We start from the raw sequence: 26782 nt of genomic DNA on the forward strand, positions 1-26782 counted from the left end.
TTTAGAAGACCACAGTAGGAAACCGTTTCGAACTTACAGGACAGTTTGACAGTTGTTTTCCTGAGCGATTTTTCTGTCCTGAAATCGTCCTGTAATTTCAGCTGTTGAAAATACAGGACGATATCGTTCCGACCACAGGAGAAAAGATTAAGTGTGTAGGAATATTTTAATAAAATCCATTTTGGTGGGATCATTTAGGCCTCTCACATTTAACTGAAGAAATCTTATAAAATTACGATTGTTTTTATTTCGGTTATTCTCACGTAAAGAGTTTAATAAATCGTGATATATATTTTTATTTTCCATTATTTTCTTAAAGTTTACGTAGCATCATAAAAAGCAAATACAAAAAAACATGTTTTTCTACACGTCTCCTGCTCTATTGACACGCTTCGGTGAAGAGATTTCTGGCAGTGTAGTATTGGATGTTTCAAAATCAGCCGAGTGGTTCATAGAGCGTTTTTGGGTGGATTTGGCAAGCATGCGAATGTCATTTCTGTTCCCAATCTGTTCAATTTTTGCCCCTTCGTGGCGTTTATATAAAATTTTTCCATCTCGGCCTGGCCAGACAAATTTTATACCGAGCTCGTTCTGCACGTTTTTTGTCTCCGTCAACAATTCTTTCCCAAAAGTTGTTAGTTCATCTCGGATTGTTATTTTGTTTGTCGATCCTGCGAATACACCATCAATCTGCGCTGCTTGCAACACTCCATGTTCACGCTTTTTCTGAAATAGGAGCTCCTTGGTAGTAGTGGACTCAAAAGACACAAGAAGCGGTGCAGTTCTGGTCAATGAATTCCTGCTCACCAATCGTCTCGCCTCACTAACATCTCCATCCTTCAGGGGGCATCCTACTGCAACTGCTATTTTTTTAACAGTGTCTACACACTAAGATTGCAAATTTTCCCCTCGGGATAATGACTCTCCGAACAACAGGGAAATGGCTGAATTTATTCGAAGTTCGTGTGAGAACCCTTCCGAATCTTGGGACGCTTAGTTTCTCCTGAAATTCGGGACATAATTTCAACGAATGCACAGGCACTCTAACAATCGTCCTGTATTGCGGGAAAATTACTACTGTCAAAAGTTTTCTGTCGCGTGTTTTATTGTCCATCCTTTTCTATCTTATGCGTAATCTACAAAATGATTTTCCCTTTTCAACAAAACTAATAGTCGTTCGGTTGAAATAGCGGTAGTTGCAGAAAGCCTGACGGGTAAGAACCAACTTATTGAAAAATTGGTTTTCGCATCGTTCTATACCTATACCGATGAAGCCAATGCTGACTGCTTGAAATGTTGAGTGCGCCGATGATACCGGTGAAGCCGCCGCTGGCTGCTGGGGATCTTTACAAAATTAGGCCACCGGAGGACCTGACGATTAGATTAAATCCGCTGAGATCAACAGCAAATTATGGCGCTGGAGCAGGTTAGTATGTTAAATCAATTCAAAGTTATTGAAAACTAAGATTTGCATGTTGTTTGTTTTCAGGTCAACCTAACAAAAATAACCAACCTCTAGGAAACGCAGCAAAAGAATTTTTTGTATACATTAAAAATTAAAATAGAAATATTTAGGTTTTATTAATTGTGAATAAATTTAAATAATATTAAAAAAAAGATTTTGTTATGTAAAGTGTAGAAATATCCGAATTCCATTTAAATATTTATCTGGTAGAAACCATTCCGAACCTACAGGAATACTTCGGAACTCCCTGCAAATTACAGGAGGAAACTGTTTAAAACCTACAGGCGCATTTGACAGTTATTTTCCTGAGCTGTTTTTCTGTCCTGAAATCGTCCTGTAATTTCAGCTGTTGAAAATACAGGACAAAATCGTCCTGACCACAGGAGAAAAGATTAAGTGTGTATGGCATTCTCCTGGGCGTTCATCGGTAGCCCAAGCACGACCGCGTTCTTTTCTAAAGCACTTCTGTTAGCTTTATCCAGTTCCATCTCTAATCGTTCCACCTTCGTCGACAAATCATAATGTTTTTGCTGCCAGACACTAACCGTGTTTTTAAGCTTCTCGTTATCGGATTGTATTTCTCTTATTGCCTTCCCAATAGATTTGAAATTTCCTCTAAGTTCCTCAAACTTGTTCGAAAGAAATTCCTGCGATTCTTCTATATTTCTGTTAGTTTCAACCAAACTGTCCACTACGGCACGGGTTTTCAGCAATTCATCTCGAACTTCACTCCGAACTGACGACTGATCCTCTTTGATTCCTCGCACATATTCTGTTAGCTTCCTAATATCGTCACTAACAGAATCGGTACGATTAACTGCTTGGGAAACACGGGTAAACATATCGATGCACTCCGGTGAACAGAAAAACGGGTTCTTCTTGGTTTTCATAATACTGTTGCCATAAATTTTCTCACATCGGAAGTGTACTGCTCTGTGGCAGTGCACGCACTCAACCACTTTCGTTGTATCTTGCACCAAACTCTCGCAAATAAAACAGAATATATTTTCCTCGTCTTCCATTTTATAATATTTCCACCATGTGCAAAAACTTTTGGCCGGTAGTGTAAAAGCACAACACCCGATTGACTCAGTTACCGGGAACGATCGCTGATGAAAGTGAGCAGTGAGATTGTTGACAGCAGTTGTTTGTTTACAATAGAAGAAGAGACGGAAAAGAAATTTCGTTTTTGATACTGCACCAAAATCCAGTTAGAGTGTCCGATGGGATGTCCTGCATGTGTATTCCGGACGGATGATGGGCCTCAGATCCAACGAACCAAGATGGGAACAGCTAGCTATGCGCCAGGTAAGTTTTGCAACACCAACGGGCACTTTTTAAGCGGAGAGCAGATGTAATAAAACCAACAATCGGAACGTGCACACTTAATCTTTTCTCCTGTGGTCGGGACTATTTCGTCCTGTATTTTCAACAGCTGAAATTACAGGACAATCTCGGGACAGAAAAATAGCTCAGGAAAACAACTGTCAAATTAGCCTGTAGGTTCTGTGTAGGCCTAAATATCCACTGGAAATCACCCACCTTATTATCCTGAGTCGCCACGCCAATACGCGGCTTACCTGATCGACTGCCGAGTCCTAACTGAGGAGGACACACTAGTTCACTTAGAGAGAATGTGCTGTTGTATGCGTTCATCCGTTTATGCCCCACACATCTCTCTTCTTCTCAGGAAAAAAACAATTTTATTGAAAAAAATAGTATTATTACAATTATGAATTTTATCTCCATTCAAATGCTAAAGTAATGTATATTCCATTCCAGAAACAACGCCTTCTATTTCTCAAGCGATGTTTTTTTCAACTCAAAACGTCCATTCCTGTTTCATTGAACTTTAGTGTAAGCAATACAGTTAAAACTCCATTTTGTCTTACCATATATGCTCGATTTTATGTACTTACTATTTTGTATTTTGTGCATATTATAACCTTATTTGAAATTGCTTTTCATCTTTTTCAAATACTTATTATTTAAATTAGGGGATAATTTTTCTTTAAAAATAGAATTAGTTTTTGATATTAAACCAACAAAGAAATCATAATGTTGGGTAAGAAATGATTCTGGTTTGTAGAAATATTTAGGTAATTTTTCTCTTTGTTCTGCACAAATTCTATTTTTTTCCAGCTACCTATTCTCAAACTCCGAGGCTAGAAATCTGGCACTTCGCCCACGAAACGCATGAAATGAACTATCTCGTTTAATATGTTTGAAAAATTGAGAGGTTTCAACGATTTTAACTCCGCAAAAGACATGTATACCGTAAAATTCACTTCAGTTACTAGAATGCGCCTGTTGATAGACATGCACATCAAAACGCCTGAATGTATACACACAAAAAAATGCTTGGAAGATTCTACGCGCCACGTCTGCTGACGCTGTTTGTTCTGGGCATTCTCGACATCTTTTTGTTACTCAAGGATTGCTTGAGCGACGCCGTCTTCTCGCCAAATGTCGTTTTCTCTCTTTGACGTCATTTTCTCCCACCACTGAGCACTGGCAGACGCCAACGTTGTTGTTCCCACAAATACAGATTTAGATGTGGTAATGAGCGCCCTTGCTGGTTATTTGTCGGGCGGCTGGACCACATTCCCTCTCCAGCATTTCATACAATGTTTCAATGTACGCAAACGGGATGCTGTTATCCGGAATATACGAATACATGCTCACGGTTAATTGGCAGTTGAAACATGGGCGAATCGCGTTTCAGCTCTCTCGTATTTTTTATTAATCGCAGCTTTTGCACTCGCACACCACAGTATCATCACTGAATTTATGCTAACAAACACATGAAAGACATGAGGATATTGCACCAGGGTTGCCATATTTTAATACATCTTAAATTTGAAATTTTTCCGAAAAAGTTATTTCGAACTTTAAAAAAAAACCCGAAGGGTGTGGGGATCACTTGTTGTGTGCGCTAGTTATTACGATGATACGTTCGCTATTATGTATTTGCCAATCATATTTGAATAAATTCGTTTTTCATGTGTGATTCGATCTCCCTTTAAATCATTGCATTTTTATTTCTTTTTGATTTTTTTCCTAAACAATTTCTATGTTTTGCTGTATTCGTTTTTTTTACCAGATTTTCTGCTCCATGAAAAATATGAATCGTTATACTAGGAGAGTTCATGAACAAAAACTTCCATTCTTCAACTTAACTGATGTTTTGATTCACTTCCCAGAACAACAAACATTTCGCTCTATTTTACAAAATTTATCCGTTTCTGAAATTCAATATGAACACTTCAGGAACAATTAAAATAGCTGCTCCTAAGAAATATTTCTTGTTTTCGATTCATATTCATCAAGTGTTCTTTTAACACACTCTACTTGTTATTTCAACTCACTTTGTGAAAGATGATTCCTATCTTGAAATTAATCGCATTTATCACATATTTAGTCAATTGGAGTGAAAGTTTTTTTCTCTGTTGAGTTATCGATGAAAAGAAATTCTTTCATTTCGATAGTCGCTCCATTATGCGTGCTTTTTTCCAATACAATAATCAATCAAACTGTTATTCCTAAGACTCTTTTTTAAAATAAGCTTATTCTAACTCCCTTTGAAGTATTAAAACCTCTTGATTCACTGTATCATAAGACATGGTAAGAATATCCTCTCAACACATTTACTGTGATTGGTAATCATTGTAACTTGCTTTTAAATTACCTTAATTCTGGGATTTTTCCAATGCGCAACCTTTGATCATTTCATCACAACTCAAAATTATTGTGACGCGAATTTTACATTCTGACTTCTCGAAATGTTGTTCTATTTTTCTTTTTCAGTTAAAACCATTTTTTCAATTTAAATTTTGCGACAATCTCAACAATGAATTCTTTTTTCATCTGTCCTCAGAAACACTATGTAATTTTTGTTTTGTTTTGAAGTAAAACACTTTTTGAGTATCACGAAATCAGCTTTGATTTTAAATGCAATTTTATCTTCGTTTTTCTCCCGACACGTTATTCTTTCTTTTGTTTCAAAGTAATTGAACCGACTTACTTTTATTTAAATTCTTGCGGTCTTCCTAGCACGCAATCTCTTCTCAGCTGTGGTCCCGACACGCTGATCTATTCTTTGTATCAAAGTGGTTCTCCTATTACACTTTCTTTACTTTTGCGGTCCTCGCAACACGCAATCTGATCAAAATTGTCCTCCCGACAAAAAAGTAAATTTATCGATTATCTTTTTTTTTTATTTATTCTAGCGGTCCTCCCAACACGCAATCTCTTCTCAGCTGTCCTCCCGACACGCTGATTGATTCATTGTACCAAAGTGGTCCTCCCAACACACTTTTAATTACTCTTGCGATCCTCCCAACACGCAATCTGATCTCAGCTGTCCTCCGGACACGCTGATAAATTCTTTGTTTTAAAGTGGTCCTCCCAACACACTTTACTTTTGCGGTCCTCCCAACACGCAATCTGATCTCAGCTGTCCTCCCAACACGCTGATTGATTCTTTGTTTGAAAGTGGGCCTCCCAACACACTTTTTATTTATTATTGCGGTCCTCGCAATACGCAATCCATTTCACTTTTTTTCGAAAAAAATTACAGTTTTTAAAATTTTATAATTTTTAAATTTTGCATCACTTATACACTTTCTTCGTATTTAATATTTCAATTATGTTTTTTTCCTCTTAGAATAACTGTTTAGCAACACTGCATCACATTACTCGTTTTTTTCACAATGATACAACTAATATTTCTTTTTGGCAACACTGTTCACCTACCAACTGTTTCTGTTTTTGATGGGTGATTTCCGAAACAGGTTCTGCACATCTACAGCGCGAAACCATGACGAAATATTCAATTGCCTTATGCCGCCTGTCGGTCGCCAAATGTGTAGGCCTAAATATCCACTGGAAATCACCCACCTTATTATCCTGAGTCGCCACGCCAATACGCGGCTTACCTGATCGACTGCCGAGTCCTAACTGAGGAGGACACACTAGTTCACTTAGAGAGAATGTGCTGTTGTATGCGTTCATCCGTTTATGCCCCACACAGGTTCGAAACAGGGTTTTCCCGTGATTGGCAAGGATTTCAGATACTGTCCTGTGAGTTCGGTTTGGGTTTTTTTTTTTCGAAAAAGAATGCAGGATTGATAAAAAAGCGTTTAGTTTTCAAACAAATTTATTTTTTAATTAATTGATACGTACGAACTTAAAACTTCACTTCACACGATTACGAAAATCAGCAGCTTTCATTTTTCTCACTTTTTGGTGATTTTGTTTTTTAATTTGATTTCCACGATGTCCGGCTCGTGTGTTGAACTCGACTGATGCAGATCACGCAGCTTTGCCGTTTATTGACCAAACAGCCTTGAATTTGCAACTTCCAGTTATTTGTTTTGGGGCCATGACCGTTTTCCAAATGGGCCATCGCGCGTCCAGCAATTCTTCCACAAGCAACTTGTTCACCTCTGCTTAGCGCCACTTTCAGCTTTGCTTCGAGAACTGCACTAAATACAAAGTAAATGTGACAAAATGCGACAATTCTCATCCGCTAGAAAAGGAAAGAAAGACTCGGTATGACAAGGAACGCGTGACAACTGAAAAGCCCCGATGGTACAGGTGATTGCTCTCCCAACGTTCAGGACTATTGTTCGAGAACCTGTGCACTCGTATACATTCAATCCCATATTTCAGGAGAAACGAAGCTTCACGAGATTCGGGGGAGTTTTCATTCGAATTTCGTGACATTTTAGCACTTTTTCTGTGGTTCGGAGGATCAGGGTCCCGAGCGGAATAAATGCAATCTTAAGGTGTGAGACCGTGAGATTTGGAACCGATTTTGACGAGGTTTTTGCCCCCGTGGCACTGCAGTCCACCTTTCGAACGCTTCTTGTTGTCGCTGGACATCGAGGGATGAAAATAGTGCACCTAGTTAACATCACCTAGATGGCTTCTAGATGTTTTTTTTTTTTTTAGTTGGTAACCACAGGTGGTAAATCCCGGTTTACGGATTGTATTCCAAGGCACGGCGAGCCACCGCGTCCCCCCAGTTTGCTACATCTTTTAACTCTAGATGTTTTTTTTTTTTTTTTTTATGTTGTTAATTTATGTTGACGATATCCTTGTCGTTTGTCGAAATGAGAAGGAAATAGCGAAAATTGAAGCATCGCTGCAGACGAAATTAAAAATTTCCAAATTAGGCGAAATAAGTTCGTTTTTGGGAATGAAAGTTTGGAAGGATATCGATGGTTTTTACAATCTGCGACAGGATGGGTTCCTAAGCAAAATGTTTTTAAGATTCGGATTAGAGCACACCAAAGGTTCCAAGTACCCTATGGATCCTGGTTATCACAAATTGGTCAAAGAGAGTAAACCGTTAGCAGACAACACGGAATATCGCAGCTTAATTGGTTCGTTGTTGTATGTATCAGTGAACAGTCGTCCAGATATCACTGCTAGCGTAGGAATATTGAGTTGTCGTGTTAGCTGTCCATCGGAGCTGGACTGGACAGAAGCTCGCAGAGTTCTGCGATATTTGCATTCTACAAAAGACTACGCTTTGAAGTTAGGAGCCAAGCAGCAAGACCTGAATCTAATGGGCTATTGTGACGCTGATTGGGCAACCGACGTCAGTGATCGTAAGCCGTGCAGCGGATACCTTTTCCAGCTAGGTGGAGCGACAATTAGCTGAGTAAGTCGCAAGCAAAATAGTGTGACAACATCAACTATGGAGGCCGAATACGTCGCACTATCCTGCGCCGCTCAAGAAGCAGTATGGCTCCGTGCATTCTTAGCAGATCTAGGAGAGGTTCAGAACCAAGCGACGCTGATATTGGAGGACAACCGGAGTTGTATGGATTTCGCCAACCTTGATCGACAAAATACAAGATCCAAACACATCGATACTTGCTACCATTACACTAGAGAGCTGTGTAGCACAGGTCAAATCCAGTTGAAGTACTGCGCTTCGGAGGACATGGTAGCGGACATTTTGACCAAGCCCCTTGGTTCCGTGAAGATGAAGCAGTTTGTAGCAGCATTGGGACTGATTTCGGTTCCAGCCGAAATGTCGATCTAGGGTTGATATTCCCGAGGAGGAGTGTTGGACCCCCGGTCGAAGGTGACGTAAATACAACCCTGACTTTTATACGTGTTCCATTATCGCTTTATACACATTGTTTCATTCCCGCTTTGTTCTTTGTCTATTAAAGTTGTACAAGCTAACTCTGCGTGTTTAATTATTTCCGTTCGAAATCCCTCGCTTATCGTTCCGTATCTTTGTGAACCACTGCCCCTCCCACAAAGCTCACTATCACTTAAATTTATCTTCGTCGCCACTATAAATTCTACGTTTTCGGATACAAATTATAACACGATTATTACTTGTTGAAGCCCAGAACTAACTCGCCAGTTTATTTAAACTCTTCAACTGTGTTTTTGGCTTTTGTTTTGTTCGGCTCAAACGTTAGCGGCCGAACCGACACGCTTAACGTAAAACCATAAATCATAGGTTATAACAGTTATTAATGATTATTATCAAAATTTAAGCGAAAAAACTATCGACTCCGAAAATTTAATTTAAGATTTTCTGCAAAAGTTTTCTCAGTGCAATGCTCAATTAAAAAATAAAAATGCTTCCGCCCGGTGCGCGAACGAGTGTGTATACCAAAATCGGTCTGCTGAAATGAGCAAAACCGGGCCGCGTATACTCCCGTATTGGTGCGTTTGCTCTTAATAGTACCCTTTTCAGTTGATGATCCGCGTTGCCAGGTAAATTTTTCACGTTTTGTAGTTGTGATAAAACGCGACTATAACCATTTAAAAGCGGTAGTTTTATTAAAGCACGAATATAAAAGTGCACCGTGTTGGCTGAGTAGCAAGTGAGGACTGGCGCAGTTTCTATCTAGCTGAACATAAAAGATCCCTACGACAATGCACATGTATGTATTAGTAGGAACACTGAATTAAATTCACATTTATATTACACGCTTTCTTTTTCTTTCAAGAGATGGAATGTTTAAGATTGCCACTGACCGATAGCGGACTCGACCGCAGCATTGGACGAGTGAGACTCATCATCTGGTTCAGTGTTACTAAATCCTAAAAATTCAGATTCGTCTGTATCACTTCTACAATCGAGATAACTAGGAGAAGAATCAATCGTACTCTTATGAACAAAATCTTCAGTTCCCTCTGGCGCACATACAACCTCTGAGAAAGATGGGTTTCGATCGCTTGGCAAATTTTGACCTTCAATGAGCTCCTCTTGGATATCTTCATTATTGACTGTTGGGGATATAAATCGATGATTACGATGGAAGTGATTTCCGAAGCTATCACGCACTATATATGAACGACCATTGACATCACGGGTCACCGTTCCATAACGCCACTCTCGACAGTTCTTCCTGAACATAATTTTTTGGCCAGGTGTTAACAAAGGTAACGGCTTAGTAGATCGGTCATAATACGTTTTTTGGTTTATTCTCTTTTGAACGTGTTTTAGACGAACGAACGAATTGTCGACACTTGTTCTTAACAACAAAGATTCATTTTTATCTGTGATTCATTGATTGGCATACGAGTTTAAACTTGTCTCCCGAAGAATAGTTGGCTTGGAGACATTTGCATGCTTGCAATTGGGGTTGTATTGTACTCAAGTAGGCGATATTGATATTGATCTACATCCCTTTCTTCATAGAACCTCTTAAGAATGTTTTTTGCTATTGCCACTCCTTTTTCGGCAAGTCCGTTGCTTTGCGGATATCGAGGGCTAGAAAATTGTAGCAGTATGTTATTTTTGTTTGCATATTTTTCGTATTCAAGTGAGTTGAATGGTATATTGTCACTACGTATCTGGGAGGGGTAACCATAGCATATCTTTCGAAAACATGGCACACACTGGCCATGGTTTTATCTTGTAACCTTTCGCTGCAGATGAAACCCGAATATGCGTCTATCACAACCAACCAGTTTCGCCCGCCATATTCGAACAAATCAGTTGAAACTTTCTGGATAGGTACTCGGCTATTGCGTCTTGAACAAGAGGTTCTTTCTGGTTGGCTCTTTTAAACTTTTCACACACCATACATTTCTCTACCAATTGATCATGCAAGGCCAAAAGAATTGCATTCTTGCACGAGCGAGTGTTTTCTCAACACCTAGAGGAGGGGCATGAAGCCATTTACAGATAAGACCTTGGAGTTCGTTTGGAATAACCAATCTATGATCTTTAAATAATAGACCATTTTCGTAATGCAATTCATGGCGATACTTATAAAAACGTTGACTTAGATCGTCCAATGTATGATACGAGGGCCAACTTTGTTGAACGTACCTAACAATACGCAAATACCTCTCATCATTTTCAAGAGTTTTAATGTAACGATCGTAATTGTCTTTGGACATACATGCGCGTTTTGTTAATGAATGAACGATACATTCAAGTTTTTCGTCTACATCTTCAGTATTTGGCAAAGACGCACGTGAAAGGCAATCGGCGACTAAGACTTGTTTACCTGGCACATACACAAGATTCAAACCTGGATATTTAAGAAGTGCCAGAAACAATCTTTGCAGTCGAGGTGTTACATCATCAATATCTCGTTTAATTAAACTTTCTAGCGGTTTATGATCTCATTCCACGTCAAAGTCTCTACCATACAGAAAATTGTGGAAACGTGTGCAAGCGAATTGAACTGCCAATAGTTCCTTCTCAATTTGAGCCCACCTTTGTTCACTTTGAGTTAACGTGCGAGAAGCAAAAGCTATAGAACCATCTTCTTGTAGGAGTACGCATCCCAAACCATCTTTCGAACTATCGGTTTGTACTTTGCATGGCTTTGTAGGATTGAACATAGAAAGAATAGGTGGTTTCCCCAATGACTCTCTCAAATCTTCAAACTCATTATTATGGTTATCGTTCCATTCCCATTTAGCACCTTTGTGGGTCAAACTACGCAGATGAGTAGTGCGCTTCGTTAAATTGGGAATAAATTTAGCCAAATACTTGAGTAACCCCAACAAGCGAGAATCGGTAACGTTTTTTGGTTTTGGCATATGCGTTATTGCACGAACATCTTTATCAAGCGGACAGATTTTATTTTGACCAATCAAATGACCCATGAACTTAACTCGTTCTTGACGAAACTGCAATTTGTCAGAATTAAATTTGACATTATTTTCTCGAGCTCGTACAACTATTTCAGATAAAATATGATCATGTTCAGTCTCATTTTCACCGGCAATAACGACATCATCGAAATAAATTTCGACACCGGGAATATCCCCAAAAATCTTGACCATTCGTCGCTGAAACATCTCCGGTGCGTTATTTAAGCCAAACGGAACCCTATACCAACGAAAACGCCCAAAAGGAGTCATGAAGGTAGTCAAATTAGAACTCTCAGTACCAAGCTCCATTTGCCAAAATCCACTGCTCAGGTCCATAACCGTGAATACCCGTTTACCAGACAAACGATTTAGTAAATCCTCTTGTGTTGGAATTAAGTAATGCTCCCTTTGATACATTTATTTAGAGGTTTCGGATCCAAACAGATTCGCAAGCTGCCATTAGGCTTCTCCACCACTTGCATATTGCTAACCCAATCTGTTGGATCTACTGGAGAAATTATTCCTTTTTCAACCATGAGTTTTAATTCTTCTTTAACTCGATCATGTAGAGCAAGAGGTATTCTTTTTTTATAGTGCAATTGTGGAACGGAATTGGGTTTTAAAACAATAGAGTTTTTACCAGGAAATTTCCCTAAACCTTCGAAAATATCTCGAAACTTACTAACAAAATCGTTTTTATTAGATGGGATATCTAGACTTGAGAGTTTGCATAAACGTTTTATCAAACCAAACTCACTGGTGGGATATTCAACAATATCCCACTTCTGACACCATGTAATAAAACGCGACTATAACCATTTAAAAGCGGTAGTTTTATTAAAGCACGAATATAAAAGTGCACCGTGTTGGCTTAGTAGCAAGTGAGGACTGGCGCAGTTTCTATCTAGCTGAACATAAAAGATCCCTACGACAATGCACATGTATGTATTAGTAGGAACACTGAATTAAATTCACATTTATATTACAGTAGTTAGGAAAAAAGGTAAACAAAAGGGTGTAAATTTTCGATGAATTTAAAACTCATTTTACTACGGCTTTTTACTTCAGAGATCTCTTGAAAAGTAAGTAGAATCAACTCTAGCTTTTAGGTCTTCTTCTAGTGTTTTCAATATTTTTCGAAAAAATATTGATAGCTACTAAGCGACAAATTGAGTTTCAAAAACTGATGTTTTTCTTGCGATTGAAAACACACCTTAGTATTTTAAAAGTTTTTGAATGAAGAAGTGATATTTTCACAAAAACATTCATTCAAAAAAAATCATTGGAGATATTTGTAAGCTAAATTTAAGAAAGTTCTGTTTCGGAAAGCATTCTAACAAGGAAAAAACCTGGTTGAAAAAACTGGAATTTTATCCTGTTTTCTGTTAACCAAAGTAGCAAATTTGATGGTTTTTTTCTGGAATGAATGGAGTGTTTGAGTTGTTTTTTGTACTGGAAGAAGATTTAAAATGATTTAGATTTTTTATAGATTTATTTAAGAGCGGTATTTCATTTATGAAAAACGCACTTCTGGAATGTCTGCTCTTATGTGAGAGTTGTTTGCACATTTTTCGAAAAATTTTGTAAAAAAATCTAATGTTTTTCCGTCGGCGTGTCTTGCAAGTACATTTTCATGACAAAATTTTGCCCAATAATTATTGGAAAATAACATTAGGAGCTAATTCCCTTTTAATTATATGCCTGTTCCTAAAAGCTTCCCAAATTCTCTAAACTCTTGTATGGAGCACTTTGTAGCGTTACTGTTTAGTTAATATCTCGGATAGCTGATTAATATGTATATACATATACATATTCGTGTTCATTTGTATTATGATTTTCGTTCAGCGGCAGCTCAATGGCATGACACAATGACGTATGTATGTACACTCAGAAATAAATAAAATATCAAACAATTAATTTTTAGGTATTTTCACGTTTCTCCCTCTTTACGCACACGGATATTTCTCATGGTGTAATTACTGGGATATTTCTCGCTGAGAAATATTTCTGCGATTAAAATTTATGCATTGAGAAATGGGATGATTGTTATGGAAGCGACATCTGGTGGTCAGAAAAAAAAGTTTGAGCCGGGACGTAAAGGCAAACGCTTAAAGCAGAAATAATCAGAAAAAGCAAACGAAAATCGTTTGATTTTCGTATAAGTTCTATGGTCAATGTGCATTATTGACCATAGCATACAAAACAAATGCACTTTCCCTTTAAAAATTCTTTTCTGCTATAGATTCCATCCTTTTCAAAGATGATTCACAAATTCGAAAAGAATAGAATCTGCATGCAGTCAAGTTGAGCGGCATTTTGCAACTGAAGAATCTAGCACGTGCTCATACCCGTTGAGTTGGGACTCAAACGCACAAATTACAAAGCGTTTGTTTGAACAAAATAATATTTCGGTTATTAAATTTTATGCATTGGATCATTACACGCCAAGAAATTATTCGGGTGCATAAATTTAAATAACTGGAATTGTTATTTTTTAATATTTCTGGATATTTCTGAGTGTACGTCTCGGTGGCCGAGCGATTCGCATGATGCGCCAACAGGTCCACTGGATGCATGGGTTCGATTGCCGTTTCGTACTGGGTTTTTAACGTCAATTTTATGTTGTTCACGTTTATTCAGTCTATAAATAATTGGTTGAGACGATGTTTGTCTATATTTACAAATGGTTTTATTAAGGCATTTTACTTATGAAGTTTTTATGTGCCGGGAGTATTTTTCCTAACTTTGGGTTAGTAAGAGGGGGGCCGTAATCGTCGCGGCTACTCAACTGTTATTTCAAAGGGGAATTATCAGTTTAGGGTGAATCTAAAAAAATTACTTATTAAATTTATTTAATAACTAAACAGTGAACAAAACGTGCGCCATTCACATGAAATGAGGAGTTTGAATAATGCATAAAATATTTTTCAAATATACATATAAACTGTTTACAAAAGAGATAAGAATTGATTAATTCACTTGTTACTATCAAATTATATTTCCTTGACCCTAACTATGATTTTATATCGATGGGCTGACGTTAAATCAATAAAGAACAATTACAATTACAAAGTGTTATACTGTAGCTCTTGCGCAAATTCTCCAGATACTGCGCATATTAATGTTGAAAAATCTTACCAGGTTTTAGCCTTAGAATCGTCGTGTATATTGTTTGATTTCATTGAATACATTTTTAATTATGTCTATTTCCAGATTTCTCCATCAGACCCACTGCCGAAAACCGTTTGCGAAGCATGTATGAAGAAAGTAATGCAGCACCATGGAATGATTAAAAAAATAGCTGAAACTCAGAAAAAATTTAAAAAAATGCGCGAGGAAGAATTTTTACGGCAGCAGCTAATTCGCCGGAACGATTTGAACGCCTTACAGAGCAGTAATCCTAATCGACCTGCAGAAACTATCGCTGGAAGTAGTGGTTCTAGCACTGGCAATACATACAATACTCGTAGTAGCACGTCGTCATCTCAATCTTCCTCATCAGCCACAATCACAGGAACTGCAACAAATCAAGTAGTCTCGGAAGTCGCCAACAGTTCACGATTAGCTGCTGTAGCTAGTCCAAATTTGAATCGCAGAATAACTCGGTACGCTCTACGTATCCACCGACAACTAAATAACGATGTCAACAGTTACATGGAAAATATGGCAAGCAGCTCGTCGTCATCTTCAGAAGATGATACTGACAGTGACAGTGGAGACGGAAATTAAACCTGATTCCAATACTTTTTTTCAAATCCTTAATTTAATATGCGTGATAGGTCAGTTCGTTTTTCTCCAAACGTACTCCATTTAAATGGCACTCTATTATTTTTTTTCAGAAAGAAAAAAGGATACAGCCAGTGTTGGCACATGACAATGCGATTCGATTTGATAAATTATCGGCGTGAAAAGTTGAATTGAAATTTGTTTGAACTGAGCAGTACTGCGACCATGTGCGCAGTGTGCCATCATGAATTCCTGATAATCTTTCGATTTATTTATAAATATATATTTCAATTGACTATGTCAGCTGATAAACTACATTATAAAATAATAACTAATAAATGTAATATATTAATAAAACTTATGAAGTCCTTTTTTTTGTAATTTCTTTATTTGAAACGGCTCATACCTTGAGGCTTTAAGGAGCCAAACTCGTTTTGTTTTTACAATTGTTTGCTTAGGTCTAGATCACTTTTTGAACACTTTTTGAAGAGAATAGAAAATAGATAGGGAAATATGAAAATAAAAAGAATTATAGACGGAGATCAATAGCTTTTAAGAAAAGGTATATTTCGAACATGTAGTCCAAGTCCATCACAGCTTACACATCCCTTACTGGAACGTTGGGTGGTTTACTTCGGGCCCGAAGGGAGTCTATGAAACTCGTTCTAGCGACAAGATGGTCCTCACAAGACCAAACAATATGCTCTATGTCATGGTAACCTAGGCCACAACCGCATACATTGCTGCCAGCAATATTTATACGATAGAGTACCGCATTCAAGGAATAATGATTGGACATGAGACGGGAAAATAAACGAATAAAATCTCGACTCAGGTCCAATCTATTAAACCAGGGTTTAAGGCTTACCTTTGGGATAATTGAGTGGAGCCACCGACCCAACTCATTCTCGTCCCATCTGCGTTGCCAGTTGATAAGAGAGTTTCTCCTAGCCAAGAAGTAGAATTCGTCGAATACGATTTCACGCTGGTAAATGTTGCCATCCATCGCACCCACCTTTGCAAGAGAATCCGCCCTCTCATTGCCTACTATTGAGCAATGTGAGGGGACCCAGACAAAGGTGATGGTAAAGCAACGTCTTGATAAAGTAGTCAACGTATCACGTATCTTCTCGAGGAAGTACGGCGTGTATTTTCCTGGTCTTATTGAACGGATTGCTTCAACGAAGCTGAGACTGTCAGTTATAATATAAAAGTGTTCAACAGGTCGTGTGGCGATACTATCCAGAGCGCAATGGATAGCAGCTAACTCTGCGATGTACACAGAACATGGTGACTGGAGACTGTAAGAGGCGCTGAAGATTTCGTTGAACACTCCAAATCCCGTTGATTCTTCTATAAGTGATCCATCGGTAAAGAACATTTTATCAGCATCGACGTGTCTTTATTTAGCTTCGAAAATTCTTGGAATCAGAAGTGGGCGATGCGGATCTGGGATTCCACGAATTTTCTGCTGCATAGACAAATCAAACTGGACAGAAGAATTATCGTAGTCAGGGCTGCAAACACGAGTTGGAGAATACAAAGAAGGGTTTACCTGCATTGACATGAGGGTATGGTATATAGACATAAATCTGGTTTGAAGATTTTGCTCAAGTAGCCTTTCAAAATTTACAATCACCAATGTGTTCATGACCTCACACCTGATGAGGAACCGAAGTGATAGTAAATTGAATCGATCTTTCAAAGGGAACATTCCTGCCAAAACTTCAAGACTCATGTTGTGCGTTGAGGACATACAGCCCAAAGCGATGCGAAGACAGCGGTATTGGATACGCTCGAATTTGATGAGGTGAGTTTTGGCAGCTGACTGGAAACAGAAGCTACCATATTCCATTACTGAGAGAATCGTAGTTCGATACAATTTTAAAAGATCTTCTGGATGGGGTCCCCACCAGGTGCCAGTGATTGATCGGAGAAAATTGATTCTTTGTTGGCATTTTCCTTTCAGATACTCAATGTGAGCTCTCCAGGTACACTTGGAATCAAACCAAACCCCAAGATACTTGAAACACCTCGATTGAGTGATCGTTCTGCCTAGGAGATGAAGCTTAGGTTGAGCAGGTCTATGTTTCTTAGAGAAAACAACCATCTCCGTTTTCTGAGGGGAAAACTCAATCCCAAGCCCCAAAGCCCAGGAAGACAATCTTTTTTTTTTATTAGTTGATCACCCAGGTGGTAAATCCTTTTTACGGATTGCATTCCAAGGCACGGCGAGCGACCGAGTTCCCCCAGTATGCTACTCTGGGTCCATGGGTGCAATTGGACGACTCATGATACTATGTACCCCTACGCCATAAAGTCCACCTGGGGCCTCTGGCCATAATTCCCATCCGGACCTGCAACGAAGGCTGTACCCAAGATGGGAGACCAAGTCCGCGCTTAAGACAGGAAGACAATCTGTCTAAAGTATCTTGTAAGGGTCTGTGCAAATGAGACTCAGTAGATCCTGTGACAGACACTACGCCGTCATCTGCAAGTTGTCTTAGAGTGCAGCCTTCAGAGAGACAACTGTCGATGTCACTTACGTAAAAGTTGTACAAAAGTGGGGTCAAACATGAACCTTGCGGGAGGCCCATGCAAGAGGTTCTTCTAACTGCAATATCTCCGTGAGCAAAGTTCAGATGTTTCTCACAAAGCAAGCTGTATAAGATGTTGTTCAATAGAGGAGGCAGACCCCGGGAGTGCAACTTGTCTGACAAAACCTCTATTGAGACTGCATCAAAAGCTCCCTTTATGTCTAGAAACACTGAAGCCATTTGCTCACGTTTTGCATACGCCATTTGTATCTCTGAAGACAGCAAAGCAAGACAATCGTTTGTCCCTTTGCCCCTTCGAAACCCAAATTGAGTAGGGTAGGGGTACCCTCCTCCGTCGTATCCCTCTTATTCGTCTTAATTCATGAATGCATGTTTTAGAGCCGAAAAATAACTTTCCACTTTAATGGGCTACTTCACATGATAAACTTACGCCTGTGAATTTATTTTCTATCACAAATTTGTCACTTTTAAAACTATTTTTTGAGATATTTGATTTTGAAATCTCGAAGTGAAATTAATTACTGGCACACTCCGCCATATTGAAAGACGAACTTAGTGATCCCCCCAACGTGTTTCTTTGTTTTAACGCTTCTTGTCAATTCATATAACAATCAAAATCATCAAATTCAACAGAAAAGTGTTGAAATAAAATTAGAAAAATGATTTCAAACTAATCTGAACTATATAAATTTGTCAATATTCGATTGAAATCGAATCGCTCGGCCCCCATAATTCGTCGTAATTTTGCGACAGGAATAGGAAACCGTTTTGCAAGAATTGGAATTAGACCGGTTCATTTTTACTATTTTTTGCTGACCACAGTCGGACTCATAGAGAATGAACATAATTGATTTCTAAGTATTTCACAACACAATAAAGTAATTTTGAAGCTAGGAACTAGATGCGCTGGGAGATAAGTGCAAAAAGTCTTTTTATATTGATAAATTACTTCAATGTATTCAGCATTGCTTATAATGCATGGTTTTAAATGAACATAGAATTGATGGCTTTTTTAAGCTAAGTGGTTGGTGTTTTACAAATTATTTACTACCAGTACCGTGCATAATTTAATAGACGTTTGAGTGCACGCAAGAATATCTCCAACTTTACACATTTCTAACGTTCAACTCCAATGACATTGTTTCTTCATAATTTTATATTTTAAGATTTGATTATTTTTGGTTCGATTATTTGATGACACTAAACCTCTCTCAAGTATTTGCAACATTAGATACATCAATTATATGAAAATTAGACTTTTTCAACTTGTTTCATTCAAACTGCAATATCTTACATACGACCAAACGCTTTGCTCTACAGAATGTTCACTGAGAGATCCTTGAAAACTAAAACCTAAACTTCTTCAGTTTTTAGAAATTCTCTAAATGGGAATCAATAACTACTCGAGGAAAACAAAATCAATTCCTGGACCGATAACCTCGATTTCTATTGAATTTTGACGATGCACGGAAAATCGATGCAAAAAACTCCCGTTGAAGTTCAAAATGACAAGAGAATTCAGATGAATGAATAATTTAAACTTTGAAATAAGAGTTCACGAGTCTCTGGTTTGGATCTCAATACAAGTTTGGAAAATCGGAAGATATGATTTTTTGTACATAAAGTCGTTCAAAATAAAACAAAATCGAACCCCTTTTTTATGCTGATTCCTACCATATGGGGCCGTCCATAAATGATGTCACGCGTTAAGGGGGGAGGGGGGGGGTTTTGATTTTTGTGACTATTTGTGACATGGGGGGAGGGGGGGTCAGCTTGAGCGTGACATCACTTATCATTACAAAAAAATAAAACGTGAACAGGATTGGTTGGCTATTCTAACCTGTGGAGAAGATTTGGATTGCGAATGGATTAAAAAGAGGAACTAGATTTGGATGGTTGGATAGAGATTTGGTCATTGATATGGAAAGTCATCAACATAATCCTTGGACTCATGATTGAAATTTGTTTTAAGCAATGATTGAAGGCTTGTTAAAAGTTGTTAACCTTTTTTTCAATTCTTTGAATAAATCTGATGAATTTAAAAAAGCAACATTTTTAATCAAATTTCTATGAGTTGAAAATTTACTCCAGGGGGGGGGGGGGTAGGAAAACGTGACGTAATACAAAAGGGGGGTTACGGAATTTGTGACAATATGTGACGGAGGGGGGAGGGGGGGTAAATTTTTCCCAAATTTTGCGTGACATCATTAATGGACAGCCCCTATAAGTTTTAAAACTTGACTCATGTTTGCTTCATATTTTATGAATTCTCAGTGAATTTTCAACAAAAGATGTTTTGTCATTTTTGACATATTACAGTTTGAATGAAAAAGTCGAAAAGTTTAATCGCTCGTAAAAAAAAACTCGAATAGATGAGCTGAACCAGTCTAATGCGCATTACACGCATCAACGTGGCGTTGTTTTGGTTCGATATCCTTCGCCAGGGTTCTCACATGTATAAGAAAACACATGTTGACAAAACGCAAATGTGATTCTGCCTCTCCTTCAATGTCTTACTATTCAGTCTCATTACGTAGAAAAACATATAGTTCTATTAAAAATGTTGATGTTCTTTAAATATGAGTAGTTTCTGTGTAAATTAGTGCATTGTAATTTGTGTTAAATGTCTGTATGAATGTTATGAAATTTTATCTTACAGACAAATCCTGGATCATGGCAGCCCTGTCTGTTAGAGAGTGTGTTGGTAGAAAATACATTTGCAGGGTGGATTCAATTTGTACACTCAGAAATGAAAAAAATATGAAAATTATTATATTTCAATAACTCCGATATTTCTCTGACATTAATATCCAGAAATATTAAAAAATAACTATTTCAGATATTTAAATTTATGCATCCGAATAATTTCTTGGCGTGTAATGATCCAATGCATAAAATTTAATGGGCGATGGGCGCGCTCGCAGTCCCGGTATACAATTTCTCGTGTGTTAAACAGAGAGAGAAATAGCCTTCACTCCAATTTCACTCCGATTAGCTGTCATTCTTATGGAAATCTGTGTAAGAGTAAAGAGCAGGCTTTATTCTTTTTAGCAGGCCCAATCCCAATAACCGAGAAATTATATATATTATTTTGTTCAAACAAACGCTTTGTGCGTTTGAGTCCCAACTAAACGGGTATGAGCACATGCTAGATTCTTCAGTTGCTAAATGCCTTTCAACTTGACTGCATGCAGATTCCATTCTCTTTAAATATTTATCTGAATCATATTTAAAAAAGGATGGACTCAATTGCAGCAAGTAATATTACCAGTGAAATGCACATGTTTTTATGCTATGGTCAATTATGCACATTGACCATAGAACATGAACGAAAATCAAACGATTTTCGTTTGGTTTTTCTGTTTATTTCTGCTTTAAGCGTTTGCCTTTACGTTACGGTTCAAACTTTTATTTCTGACCACCAGATGTCGTTCCATAACATTTCTCAATGCATAAATTTTAATCGCAGAAATATTTCCCAGTAATTAGGGTAATGGACTTATTTTGGACCGGGTACATATTTTGGACCACCTTTCAGCCTTTTCCAATATTTCGCTCATAAATCTTTTTAATCATGGAAATTTTGAGCACACATAGTTTAAGCTACTTCTTATGATTCTAATCATATTTAACATTCTATATAATTAAGAAGGTAAGGGAGAGAAAATTGAATATAAAGTTTTGAATTTTCACAGTTGGGCCAAATCAAGCCCATTTCAGGAGAACGTGTCATTATTGGAGACAACTTTCAAGAAGTTTTTTGTATAGCTGTGATGAATTTAACAACTACAAACATGTTCACAGCTATGAAAAAACACTTGAAAAGTAGTTTGCAAGCTCGACGAACAAAAAAACTTGTTTTGATAGTAATTTGACCCATGTCGAAAATAGGTCCTACTTAATTCCTTAGGGACTTATTTTGGACCACTCAATATAACCAGGGTATTATACTTGCTGTTAAATGCTCATGAAATTAATAAAACGTTGTACGACGATATAAAAAAAAAAATTTGTGCACTATTTCAAGGACTTTTTGAAAATAAAATTTGGAATTTTGGTATTATTTTGGCATATTTATTTAATCAACTCGCTAAAGCCCAAACCCGCCTTTAGACGGGGTTTACTTCAATCGGCATAAAACCAAGCCAATTATTGCCTTAACTTACTTTTTGTGTTTTAAACCACAATAATTTAACAGGACTCGCAGCAAGCTGTGCTCGAGAACGGTCGCGTTTTCTGTCGATCTCGTTTTTGGTCCTGCCGTATTGTGTTTTCTAGAAAAGTTATAGTTTTGTTTGGCTGATCGGGGATTTTTCGTGTTGTGTTGAAGTGATGTATGTGACTGTGCCAGAAGGATACCTTGCGCCTCGCACCTAGATCAGGAGTACCTTTTGACATGAGCCACTGGGTGGCGAAAAGGCAACTTCTCTGACGAATACGGAAAAACCCGGTGAGGATATTCCATGATGGCATTTTTTTTTCTCTATTTTCTCAGGGATTTTAAACCAATGGCATTTTTCAATTTCACTCTTTCTTTTCATTAACTTTAGTTGTACACTTTGTGTGCGGGGAAAATGAAACAAACACCTGAATATAGTTCCATAATCCATTAGAGTTTTTGTTAAAAGAAGGCCAACCAGCTCGATGTGTGTTTGCGGCATTTCATTCACGCATCTGGAAACATACTTTGATAACAATCTTAATGTTATCTATTTTATTCCAATATTTTGAGTTTTATTTTCATAATTGCAGTTATTTAAAATATTAAGTAGTTCGGGTTCGCCCGGCACTTATCGAGCAAGGACGTGTTTGAGTGTCCGACTCCCCCGCGACTTATTTATTTGTGTAGGATGTTTCTTTTACCCGTTTTAATCCGTTCAGTGGGTTATGTATTAATTTGCGTAACCTGCTTAGGTAGTCAGTTGCAATTTTGTTTTTAATTTGTTTCTCGGAATTTCAGTTTAAGCTTTTTATTGCTTGGAGTTAATTATGGTTTATGTTGTGCTACTTAGTAAAAATCGGGAAACAGAAAACAGAAGGAATTTAATCCTATCAACAAATGTTATATCCACATACGTGGGAACTTTACTTTAAATATTTTTTTCCTAAGCTGAGAGTTTTGTTGAATTACTGTGATGGTTTTATTATTCCATGGTTTGTAAGAATTCATTTAGTTCATGGAAAATGAGGTTCAAGGCTCGCTTTATTTTCATTGTTTGTTGGATCCCTGACGGGCTTACCTTAGAAATATTTGTTCTATTCGTTTTTCTTGATCAGCTTGAACTCCAAGTCAAAATTGTGTTCCGCTGTAAAGCAGATTAGGAAGCAACAAAAATAGCATTTTATTTGGTTATAGTAAAAATAAGAAAATTTTCTGAAGTATGTTTTTTTAAATAATGTTTAGAAAGGTTTATTCAAATATTTTTTCAGTTAAAATTGAATTAAAGTTTCATTGAATTCGATCAGGTTTGAATTTATTATTTTTTCAAACTTTAACAGAGTTAATAAAACCTTTAAAACCTTGTTCTATCGAAATAAATAAACAGTAAGAAATTAAAAGTTCTAGATCTCGTAATTTGTTCAATTGAATGAAACAACACAAGTATATAAGATAAGGTTTACAACCAAAGCTATTTGCACTAGTCAAAAGTGCCTCCTGATCAAATCCTTATACCCGTACTCCAAACCAAAATTATTTTGCTAGGATGCAGAGGTGACCTCGGTCCTAAAGCACGACATCATTCTTTTATCCCTTTCTCTTTCTTCCAATCTATCTATTGACTGCTAGGACGTGGCCGGCGCCGTTATTGATGTTAAAAGAGAGAGCATCAGTTTTGGGCAATGTGAATGAGCTGTCAGTCCCAGACACCATTCATTTGACCTTTGAACAAAATTGGTGGCCTCGGTCAATCACGGAGTAGCAACCATTGGCGATGTAGAACTCGTTTTACTGAGCCACGCCTGCGATCGTGGGATTTGAAATGCAAAGCTTGTAATGATGATTTTATAAAAGGAATTTATTTTAAATCTAGCAAGGTTTTGAAAAGAGGGAGGAATATACATACATTATAAATTGAGTTTTGTTGATAAAGCATTTCAAGTTCAACGATTTAAGGTGGATGTGAGCAGGCAATCAAGCTAAGCTAGCTAAGCTATAAAGCTTTAAACCACAATAATTTAACAATCCACACTAATGGCAACTGTTTGATAAGCAGTTGTCAGAAGTTACAGCTTAAAGAAGTTAAAAAACTTGAAAAATGTGGAGTGGACATGCACCGTTTTTTTACTAAGTCGCGTTATTTTTTAGGCTCAACCTATTTTTTCCTTCATGAAATACCATTGACAGTTTGGTCTAAAAGTAACAACCATTCAGGGTTGATTTTCTAGATAAAAATATTCTTGGTTACATAACCAAGAATACTTTTACATGGAAGAGACGAAATATAAGCTCCGGCTTTAAAATTTTTTAAGAGATCGAATAATTCTCGTACATTTTTGTCTTTTTTAAATCTATGTATTCTACAGAACTGATGCCAAACCAAATCTGCTAAGGTTTTGGAAATCAAAATGCATCAATCGATGTCACGAAGTTGATGATGTCAGACTTCATTTACTTATCATTGGGTCACCTGAAGAAGATTGCGTTCTAAAAATTGATCCTAAAGATCCTAAGAACAACAAACTGACCAGTATTTAACATTACAGAACAAATTTCGTCAAGATGCTGTCGCGATTTTCAAAACATGAACATGAAACACAATATTTTACAGAGGAGTATTTCGGTTTTTACGCTAATCTTTTCGTAAATTATTGTTTTACAATATAATAAGTTTTAGAAAAAAAAGATTGGTGTAAGAAATATTCAACAAACAAGTGTACCTAAATAGTGGCTAGGCAAAAGTTGAAGAAAGTTAGTTCAGGAATGAATTAACGTGAACAAACCAAACTTGACCACAAGGATAACAAAGAGAAAAATTAACTGAGTCATTCGCATAATTGCGTATCGATCGCTGTAGTGAATAAAGAAAATTTAGAAAAAAACGTATTAGGTTTATGGGTGGTCCAAAATAGGTCCAAAGGGTGGTCCAAAATAGAAACCTGGTGGTCCAAAATATCGACCAGTCTAATGATCGAAGAATCGAGTTTTTAGGCTTAAATCTTGTTATTTTACAACAAACGACGATATGTCTCGATAGAATAAGCCCTGATCTTCGTAATGAACGGATAAAACAGTCAAAAATTGTAACGTATACTTAATTAATTTAGAAAATAGCATAGTCACTTCCCAAAGCGGTCCAAAATAGGTCCGTTACCCTACACCATGAGAAATATCTGTGTGCGTAAAGAGGGAGATATGTGAAAATACCTAAAATATAACTGTTTGATATTTTATTTATTTCTGAGTGATAAGGTCTAATATTGCGCTGCCTGCAATTGCCTTAGCCAAGCAATGATACCTAGCTACAATAACGCTACCTTGAGATTTCTTGGCAAGACCATTTTATTGCGACTGATATCTCATTCGAACTTTGCCGTTATCCTGCGCGGTTGATCCGTGCGAAGTAAATAATAGCATTTGCATGAACCGCAACCGCAAAATTTCCAATCTAAACCTCATGAGGGAGGAATATTGTCGCTGAATCCCCAAACCGGAGTTATCGTCAATGAGCGCTGGCGACATTTACTGGCGACAAGTCAGTTTGTTATTATCAGGGCGTGTACAGCTTCGGGTGTGTTCTTATACCAACACGCAGAAAAAAGATTTTTTATTTCAAAGGAAAGTGCCGCAAAAACAAAGGATTTTTTCCTTTGGTTTTGGTATAAATAAAAAATCCTTTGGTTCAATGTATTTTCCGTTGTTTCAAGGTTTTTTTCTTTTGAAAAATCTTTTCAAAAGAAAAAATCTTTGATTCAAAATATTAATGCTTTGATACAAAGTTTCATTTGATTCAAAGTTATTATCTTTGCTCAAAGGTAATTTAGATATAGATTTTAAAAGCATTTATTCATTGAACCATTTTCCATTTATTCCAATTGGGAGATTTTTACCCTGATGTTTCGAAGTTTCTATTAGGAGTTTGAATAATAAAAAGATACAATTTAAATTCTTAAATTATTTTTTATTCACAAACACATAAAACACTATGGTTCACTATAACCGAGTAGGGTCCTTGATATCGTTGATAAAGTATCGCATTCTCCGAGGGCCGGTCAATAAACTTCCGAAAGCCACTCCAGCTGCTGGCTGGTCCGAATGGTGATTGCCGTTGAAGATTGGGCCGAAAAAATACGATCGCGGGATTTGGGGAGCTGTTACTTTTCACCATGTTCGAGAGACTTGGAAATCTATCCGTCGGCCGTGTTCCTATAACTATACAAGCGTTTTAGAAAATCTTAAATTCACTTAAATATTCACTATTTATTAACTTACACTTACCACTTTGCATCTTGAATCCTCCTTATTTATAGCTTACACCGATTCACTGGTTTGATTTTTAAATCGAGCGGCCGAACTTTATTCGATTTTTCGGTTTTCTGTTCTTCTTGCAAGTCAATCCAAATTATCTTCTAAGTTTGAAGTTTTTGTTTCAAAAAATTATTCTTTTCCGTTTAAAACATTTTTCTTTGGATGAAAGAAAATTTACTTTGTTTCTAAAGAAAAATGCAATTGAACAAATTTCTTTTGAATCAAAGAATTTGTTTGAAATCAAAGTCTAAAATTATTCAATTCAAAAAAATTATTCTTTCTTTCAAAAATTATTCTTTTGAATGAAAACTATAATTCATTGATTCAAAGAAAACAGGAGTTGGATTCAAAATGAATGTTTTCAATCAATGTCAGATTTAATTAGTTCCAAAATTCAAGTTTACTCTGCGTGAATACACGGAATCGTCCATCTTGTGACAGGCAATCGTAATCGTAGGCATGGTAGGCGAACAA

The 26782-nt window shown here is 37.2% G+C and overlaps 2 protein-coding genes across 2 annotated transcripts in view; both read left to right on the plus strand.

Moving 5' to 3' along the window:
* LOC129757123 (uncharacterized) overlaps positions 1–15336 on the plus strand; it is a 111594-nt gene extending 96258 nt beyond the window's left edge. The window contains exon 2 of the mRNA XM_055754251.1: positions 14771–15336. Coding sequence (XP_055610226.1) covers positions 14816–15286 — 471 coding nt within the window. The 5' untranslated portion in view covers positions 14771–14815 and the 3' untranslated portion in view covers positions 15287–15336. The remainder of the gene's footprint in view (positions 1–14770) is intronic.
* Positions 7731–8135, plus strand: LOC129737782 (uncharacterized). Its single transcript, XM_055728945.1, has one exon. It carries the CDS (start codon positions 7731–7733, stop codon positions 8133–8135), a length of 405 nt encoding a protein of 134 aa, XP_055584920.1.
* Positions 15337–26782: the final 11446 nt, after the last annotated feature.

Source organism: Uranotaenia lowii, chromosome 1 (assembly GCF_029784155.1).
Source record: "Uranotaenia lowii strain MFRU-FL chromosome 1, ASM2978415v1, whole genome shotgun sequence".
Taxonomy (NCBI): domain Eukaryota; kingdom Metazoa; phylum Arthropoda; class Insecta; order Diptera; family Culicidae; genus Uranotaenia; species Uranotaenia lowii.

Bases quoted from the DNA above. Each gene is read 5' to 3' on its own strand.
- LOC129737782 (XM_055728945.1), top strand. From the start codon at position 7,731: ATGTTTTTAAGATTCGGATTAGAGCACACCAAAGGTTCCAAGTACCCT.